The 7,790-nt window shown below is 57.2% G+C and overlaps 1 protein-coding gene across 1 annotated transcript; it reads right to left on the reverse strand.

Annotated features, from left to right (window-relative positions):
* Positions 1-780: 780 nt before the first annotated feature.
* LOC132478870 (forkhead box protein J1-like) lies at positions 781-3,735 on the reverse strand. Its single transcript, XM_060082321.1, has 2 exons — positions 3,238-3,735; positions 781-1,548 (listed from the first exon to the last, which is right to left on the reverse strand). The coding sequence occupies exons 1-2, from the start codon at positions 3,733-3,735 to the stop codon at positions 781-783; spliced, it is 1,266 nt and encodes a 421-aa protein (XP_059938304.1).
* Positions 3,736-7,790: the final 4,055 nt, after the last annotated feature.

The raw sequence follows: 7,790 nt of genomic DNA on the forward strand, positions 1-7,790 counted from the left end.
TGCGTCCCTCCCAGTTAAGCCTCAGCTATAGCTACACTCACTACATTAGTCTGTCTGTCCCCTTTCCCTCTGCAGCTTGGCTGCCCCAGCCCCTAACCCCCAGATCCCCATCTCCCCGCTGCTCTCAGCCTCAAGTTGGGCTCAAAGATTAGGGACACATACCCTCTGCCCCACCTCTAGGGATGAAGCCAGAAGATCCCAGAGGCCTTAGAAAATCTCCTGGTTCCACCCGGCACCCCGGCCTCCTTTCTGTCTCCTCTCTCTTCCCCCCTCCGCCTAGCTCCTCCTCACAGACTGCCGGGAGAGGCCTCTTGGGTGTTAATTTGCAGTCACCTAATCAGCATGTGTTGTACCTGGGAACTTGCTCTGGATAGAGACCTGGGGAGGAGAGCAGGAGAGAGAGAAGCTTCAGAAGCTAAGGTGTTCGGGGCGGGCCCCGTACTGATGTTTCCAGCTTGGCCAGGGCCCCTCCAAGCCGCAGCTCTCATAGTGCAGGGCCCTTAGCGTGTCTCTGGGGCAGGGCGGAAGTGGATCCATGAAACACTGTGTGTATGGGGGGCTGGGGAGCGGAGGCAGCAATTTTGGTCCTGGGCCCCAATTCTCAGCCTGCTGGACTAGAATCTGAGGATGGCCTGGGCTGGGGGCCGTGTGGCCTGGTGGGGTGACCTGGCCCAGCCCCTGCCTGGGCGGTAGGGTGTCCATGGGCCTGCACTGGCGGGGAGGGGGGCAGTCTGGGCCCAGACTTCGGTGCTGTCTGGAGGTGGGGCAGGGCCTGGCTTCTTACAAGAAGGCGCCCAGGCTGGCCCAGTCATGCAGGTCAGAGGCCAGTGTGGCATCCCCGGCCTCAAAGAGGGGCTCGGGGGGCAGGGAGCTACGGGTGCTCTCGTCCCAGGGGTGCTCCAGGAAGGATGTGGCCAGGAAGGTCTCATCGAAGTCCAGGCTGTCGGTAGCCTGCTCCACTGGAGGCCCCCAGGTAACAGGGCAGTCGATGTGGTGGCCATGGATGGTGAGGTCCACGTCCCCGTGGGAGGCAGGGCTCAGCGGCGGGATCAGCTCCGAGGTCTCCAGCGTGCCCAGCTCCCCGTCCAGCGTGCCAGCGTCCAAGATGGCCTCCCAGTCAAAGTTGCCCTTGAGGGGTTCCAGCTCACCCTGCTCCTCCGGGGTCAGCAGCAGGGGGCTGGAGGGCCGCGGGACCTTGGCCTCCTGCTTGGGCAGCGGCTGTTGACGCTTACGCCCCAGCCTGCCCTCGCCTTCACCCCAGCCCGCCTCCCCAGTGGCCTCCTCGAACTCCCGCAGCAGCTGCTGGGCCTCGGTGCTCACGGTCAGTGACCCGGCCCATGGGGCGGCGCTGGGCTCTGGCGCGGCCTGGCGGGCAAAGGCCGGGTGGATGTGGACTGGGGGCAGCCGCCGCTTCTTCAAGGCCCCACTCAGCAGCCGCTCGGCGTACTGGGGGTCGATGCGCCAGAAGCCCCCCTTGCCTGGCTCGTCCTTCTCCCGGGGCATCTTGATGAAGCCCTTCTTCAGGGACAGGTTGTGGCGGATGGAGTTCTGGACACAGGGAGATAGGAGAGAAGGAAGACAGCTGGGAGAGTGGGTGGGGTCAGTGATGGGGGGCTCCTAGCGCCACTGCCAGTCCCACCACCACCTTCTCTCCGATGGGGGCAGGGGAGACAGAGGCGCTGCTCCGAGCGGGAGGCTCTGGGACACCAGCCACGGGGCACCAGGAGCTGGGAGTGTTGTCGGGGGCTTTTGTTCCCTTTTGCCAGGATATCTGCCTGCTCAGTCATCCGAGCCCTGAGCCGCAGGGTGGCTCTCAGTGCCAGCCTGTCCTGCCCTCCCTCCCTTACCCCGCTGCTTGCGGCCTCTGGTCAAAGGCCTTGGCTCCCCCAGGTCCTGGACGGCCACCTCCCTCTGCCTGGGCCTGGCTGGCCTTCTCTGTTTGTGAAATGAGTGAGTGGGTGTGAGGGGGTGTGTGTGGCGGGGGGGGGATGAAGTGTGGGAGGATCTGATGACTTTCCTTGTTTCTAGAGCCGGCTGCTGGCCTGGGCCCTCACCCACCATGTCCCCCTCCTCCTACCCCAGGCTCTGAGGTCTCAGTTGATTATTACCCAGCCAAGAGCATAGCGCTCATTCCTGGGGCCTCTCAGGCTTGGGGTGGGGTGGGGGGTGGTGGAGGGTCTCTGCTTTCTCACCAAGGTTACAAATGGTACCTGCTCCAGGGTCAGGGCCCAAGCAAACGTGGAATAGCTGTGATCACAGGAACTCTGATCCTGTGACCTGTGCCACAGGGAAGGATCTGTGCATCCTCAGGGTCTCTGTCCCCAAGTAGCCCCTGATCCTGATGGTCGAAGAGGCTCAGGGCAGTGTGTGCCCAGCCTGAATCACCATCCTGCCTTGTTCACGCCTGGGTGCACAGTCCAAACCACGCTGGGGCACAGGGGTCTGGGGCCTGGTGGGTGGGGCCGGCAGGTGAGTAGTGCCCCCTGGCAAGACTGGGAGGTTTACATGGTGGTCTGGGCCCCTTGGCTGCTCTGTGCCAGGTTCCGGAGACTTGGAACATGAAGCCAGTGTGGGAGGAAAGAGCCCCTGTGGAAAGCACGTGGCTGAGGTAATTGTCCCCCCAGGGAGGTTGATGAGAAGAGGGGGAGGAGTGTAGGCAGGAAACTAGGGAGGGCTTGGGGTGGGGGCTGGCACGGCAGCTTTCGGAAGGCCCCGGAGCCCTTCCACTGGGACACAGATGGCCTTCACACCCTGCAGCACGCCCCTCTCCCCTCCCAGAGCCCCTCCAGCCAACTGAAAGCAGGCGGGATGCAGAGCCTGGCAGGAACGATGCTCTGCCTCCAGTCAGGCCCTGACAAACTGACCTTGAGGAGGGTAGTGTCGAGGAATTCCAGGACTTGGGACAAAAATGTGTCCCTCAGTCCATCAACCTACCCTGGGGGGCTGTGTCCACGCATAGTTCAGCCCTGGTCTTTGGGCTGAGCCTGCCGGATGAGTGACAAGTTCTTTCCACTTGAACCTCTAGGTCGGCACCCCTACAGCCCTCTGAACATCCTCCCTCCTCGGTCTCTGAAGTCAAAGGGGCAGCAGTCCAAGCACTGGGCTCCCTTGAGGTCCTTCCTGGACGGCCTTCCTCTCTCGGGGCCCTGGCCGTACCGCGCCTACTTGGCCTGCGGATCTGGGATGTGAGTCCAGTCCGCGCGGGCATGGGGAGGGAGGGAGGGAGTGCCTCCCTACCTGCCAGGTGGGATCAGCGTGGCGGAAGTAACAGAAACTGTCCGTGATCCACTTGTAGATGGCCGACAGGGTGATCTTGGTGGCCTTGCTGGCCTGCATGGCCATGCAGATGAGCGTGGCATACGAGTAGGGCGGCTTCACGTGCGGGTTGGTGGCGTAGTCCACGTCGTCGGGAGGCGAGGCCTGCAGCCCCGAGGGGGCGCTCCGCGGCGTGCACAAGGACGTGGGCTTGCCGGGTGTGTGCGGCTGCCCCAGGCAGGCGGGGTCCGCCGCCAGGGGAGACCCCGGCTCGGCCGAGCCTGACAGCTCGTGGTAGCCGTGGGGGTCGGTGTCCGCCGAAGGCAGGGCGGGGACCTCGGCGTTGAGAAAGGAGAAGTCCTGCAGCCACTGCAGGCTGGTCAGGCTGTCATTCAGGGCGTTGGACTCCTCCAGGCCGCCTTCCGGTCCGGCCTCCTCCGCTGCCCCTGCTCCCGAGACGCGTAGCCAGCTCTCCGCCATATCTGCGGGGACTCTCCGAGGGGGCTGTCAACATCCACGAGCCGAGCCGAGGGTGGCCGCCGAGCTCTCCGGCCCGCTGACTCCCGCGGCTTCAGTTACGCAGCCTCCCGGAAGCGGGCTTCCATCCCGCGATCCGGGGGTAGCCTCCTCCAAACGGAGTGTGGTGCCTGCGGGGACCAGAGCGGGAACTGAGCCCTCTTTCCCCACCCACGAGGGGAGAGTGTGGGCGAGGGGGGAGGCTCTTACTAAAATCCTTCCTGCAGCTGGGGAGGATCTTTTACTGCCGAGGTCTGGGAAACAGAAGGTGTGCCCGGGGGTCCGACCCACAGGGGGTTCGCCTCGCTCTTTTCCTCTTGGATCTTTTAGAGGAGACTTAATTAGCCAAACGAGGGAAGAGTGTAGGGGCATGCGAGGCCACCCCTTTCTCCCTCAAAGCGGGGAATTAACCCCCCTCTCTCCGTCCACAACCAATGGAAATGGGGCGAGAGAGTCCAGGAGGGCAGTACGACGGGTCGGGGGGCGGGGGAGGTCGTCTGATCTTTGAAAAGGGATATTAGGATGGGGATCAAGGGGAAGGAAGGAAACAATACAGAGAGTTATAAGGGGGTGGGAAGTGAGTGTCCCCCAAACGCCTCTGATGTCAGTCCCCGGGCCCACCACTTCCGTCGGGGACGGATGGGAGAGCAGGCTGGTACTGACGCCCTCCCTTCCCACAGCCTGCAGCCCTCCCCGTCCCTTACCTGGCTCAGAGCGCAGCCCGGGCCAAAGGAAGGTTCTCAAAGAAATTCCTCCCACCGCCCACCCTCACCGCGGCTCTCTGCTCCCAGCTCGAGGGCCCAGCCAGCAATCCTCGTCGCCACTCACGCCCGACGGCGCCTCTCTGAAAGCCAGCGGCCGGGGACCGGCACTCAGTAGCCGCTCGCAAGGCGTCTCCTGCTGCCGTGGCGACGCCCCGCCCATATAAACAGCTTCCGCTTCTGCCATTGGCCAGGGCATCTCCAAAGAGACCGCGCGCTCTTAACCGCTCTCTCACGCGGTAACTCTCTTCCAGCTCCCTCCTGCCGCCCTCTCCCGCGCGCGACCCAGCCCCCTACCCGCCACCGCGTCCCGGCTCCGCGCATTCCCGCCCGAGGGCCCCGCGCAGGGCTCGGAGAGGCGCGCGGCTTGGCGCTCCCGCAGAGGCCCCGGGGCCCTCGGCGAGCAGTTCGCCGCGGGAACCGTCCTCCGCCCCACCCCCTTCCCATCTGGGCTGCTCAGAGGTGGCGACGGCTCCTGGGACGCAGCCCGTGGCGCGGGGGCCAGGGCTGGGTGCATGCTTGGGGCTTTCCTTTCCTCTCCTCTGGGCTGCGAGTGGCACTTGCTCACGTTTCTGCGGCCTGTCCCGGTCTCCCGACCGAGTGTCGTCTTGGGGCCCGCAAGCAGGTCTGACTCTCCGATGCCACCTGCCGCTCAGGTCCGCAGAAACCGCAGCCCCGGTCGCAGGCACCCCAAGGCGGCTAGGGTAATCCAGTGTTTCCCGGTAAGCGCTCCCTCCCCGCCCCGTCCTCAGCAAGATTCCCAGAAGCTGACATTCCAGAGGCTTCTTCGCAAGTGCTCTCCCTCCTTTCCAGATAGCCGAGGAAACAGAGCCGCTGGGTGAAACCCAGGAAAGCCGTGGACTTGCCAAATTCTTTGACTGGGGTCATTTGCCCCATTAATTTCACCAGCCTTTAAGTGACGGACTAACGGTGGACTGTGGTCCTTCCTCCTCCCCTCCCCCAGCCTCCCTCCAGTCACCAGCTTTCCTGCTCTTCAATTACTGAGGAGCTGCAGTTGGAAGTTCTCTGGTTGAAGGGGGTGGGTGGAGGTGAGGGCTCCTTATCAGGCCTCTGCGCAGGAGCTGTGCCCGGGGGATGGTACACCAGCTCCCACCCAGAAACATGTCTTTCCCTCTACCCCTTGCCCTCTCTCACTCCTCCATGTCCAGCTTGTCTTGAGTCAAAGTTTTTTTTTTCTTCCCAAGTATGTATTGTTTTATTTTAATTTTTATTTAATTTTTATTTTTTTAATTAGTTTCTGCTTTATAACAAAGTGAATCAGTCATACATATACATCTGTTCCCACATCCCTTCCCTCATGCACCTCCCTCCCTCCCACCCTCCCCATCCCACCCCTCCAGGCGGTCACAAAGCACCGAGCTGATCTCCCTGTGCTCTGCGGCTGCTTCCCACTATCTATCTACCTTACGTTTGGTAGTGTATATATGTCCATGCCTCTCTTTCGCTTTGTCACAGCTTACCCTTCCCCCTCCCCATATCCTCAAGTCCATTCTCAAGTAGGTCTGTGACTTTATTCCTGTTTTACCCCTAGGTTCTTCATGACATTTTTTTAAAATTCCATATATATGTGTTAGCATACGGTATTTGTCTTTCTCTTTCTGACTTACTTCACTCTGTATGACAGACTCTAGGTCTATCCACCTCATTACAAAGAGCTCAGTTTCGTTTCTTTTTATGGCTGAGTAATATTCCATTGTATATATGTGCCACATCTTCTTTATCCATTCATCCGATGATGGACACTTAGGTTGTTTCCATCTCCGGGCTATTGTGAATAGAGCTGCAATGAACATTCTGGTACATGCCTCTTTTTGAATTATGGTTTTCTCAGGGTATATGCCTAGTGGTGGGATTGCTGGGTCATATGGTAGTTGGATTTTTAGTCTTTTAAGGAACCTCCATACTGTTCTCCATAGTGGCTGTACCAATTCACATTCCCACCAGCAGTGCAAGAGTGTTCCCTTTTCTCCACACCCTCTCCAGCATTTATTGTTTCTAGATTTCTTGATGATGGCCATTCTGACTGGTGTGAGATGATATCTCATTGTAGTTTTGATTTGCATTTCTCTAATGATTAATGATGTTGAGCATTCTTTCATGTGTTTGTTGGCAGTCTGTATATCTTCTTTGGAGAAATGCCTATTTAAGTCTTCTGCCCAATTTTGGATTGGGTTGTTTGTTGTTTTGCTATTGAGCTGCATGAGCTGTTCTTAAATTTTGGAGATTAATCCTTTGTCAGTTGCTTCATTTGCAAATATTTTCTCCCATTCTGAGGGTTGTCTTTTGGTCTTGTTTATGGTTTCCTTTGCTGTGCAAGGGCTTTGAAGTTTCATTAGGTCCCATTTGTTTATCTTTGTTTTTATTTCCATTTCTCTAGGAGGTGGGTCCAAAAGGATCTTGCTGTGATTTATGTCATAGAGTGTTCTGCCTATGTTTTCCTCTAAGACTTTGATAGTTTCTGGCCTTACATTGAGGTCTTTAATCCATTTTGAGCTTATTTTTGTGTATGGTGTTAGGGAATGATCTAATCTCATACTTTTACATGTCCCTGTCCAGTTTTCCCAGCACCACTTATTGAAGAGGCTGTCCTTTCTCCACTGTACATTCCTGCCTCCTTGATCAAAGATCAGTTGACCATATGTGCGTGGGTTTATCTCTGGGCTTTCTATCCTGTTCCATTGATCTATCTTTCTGGTTTTGTGCCAGTAAAACACTGTCTTGATTACTGTAGCTTTGTAGTGTAGTCTGAAGTCAGGGAGCCTGATTCCTCCAGCTCCGTTTTTCGTTCTCAAGATTGCTTTGGCTATTCGGAGTCTTTTGTTTTTCCAAACAAAGTTTGAAATGTTTTGTTCCAGTTCTGTGAAAAATGCCAGTGGAAGTTTGATAGGGATTGCATTGAACCTGTAGATTGCTTTGGGTAGTAGAGTCATTTTCACGATATCGATTCTTCCAATCCAGGAGCATGGTATATCTCTCCATCTATTTGTATCATCTTTAATTTCTTTCATCAGTGTCTTATAATTTTCTGCATACAGGTCTTTTGTCTCCTTAGGTAGGTTTATTCTTAGGTATTTTATTCTTTTTGTTGCAATGGTAAACGGGAGTGTTTTCTTGATTTCACTTTCAGATTCTTCATCATTAGTGTACGGGAATGCCAGAGATTTCTGTGCATTAATTTTGTATCCTGCTACTTTACCAAATACATTGATTAGCTCTAGTAGTTTTCTGGTAGCATCT

This window comes from Mesoplodon densirostris, chromosome 18 (assembly GCF_025265405.1).
Source record: "Mesoplodon densirostris isolate mMesDen1 chromosome 18, mMesDen1 primary haplotype, whole genome shotgun sequence".
Classification (NCBI taxonomy): domain Eukaryota; kingdom Metazoa; phylum Chordata; class Mammalia; order Artiodactyla; family Ziphiidae; genus Mesoplodon; species Mesoplodon densirostris.

Excerpts from the sequence above, each read along its gene's own strand:
- LOC132478870 (XM_060082321.1), bottom strand. The coding sequence starts at position 3,735 with ATGGCGGAGAGCTGGCTACGCGTCTCGGGAGCAGGGGCAGCGGAGGAG. Across the intron at positions 1,549-3,237 it reads ACGCTGATCCCACCTGGCAG|AACTCCATCCGCCACAACCT; the intron begins GTAGGGAGGCAC and ends CCCTGTGTCCAG.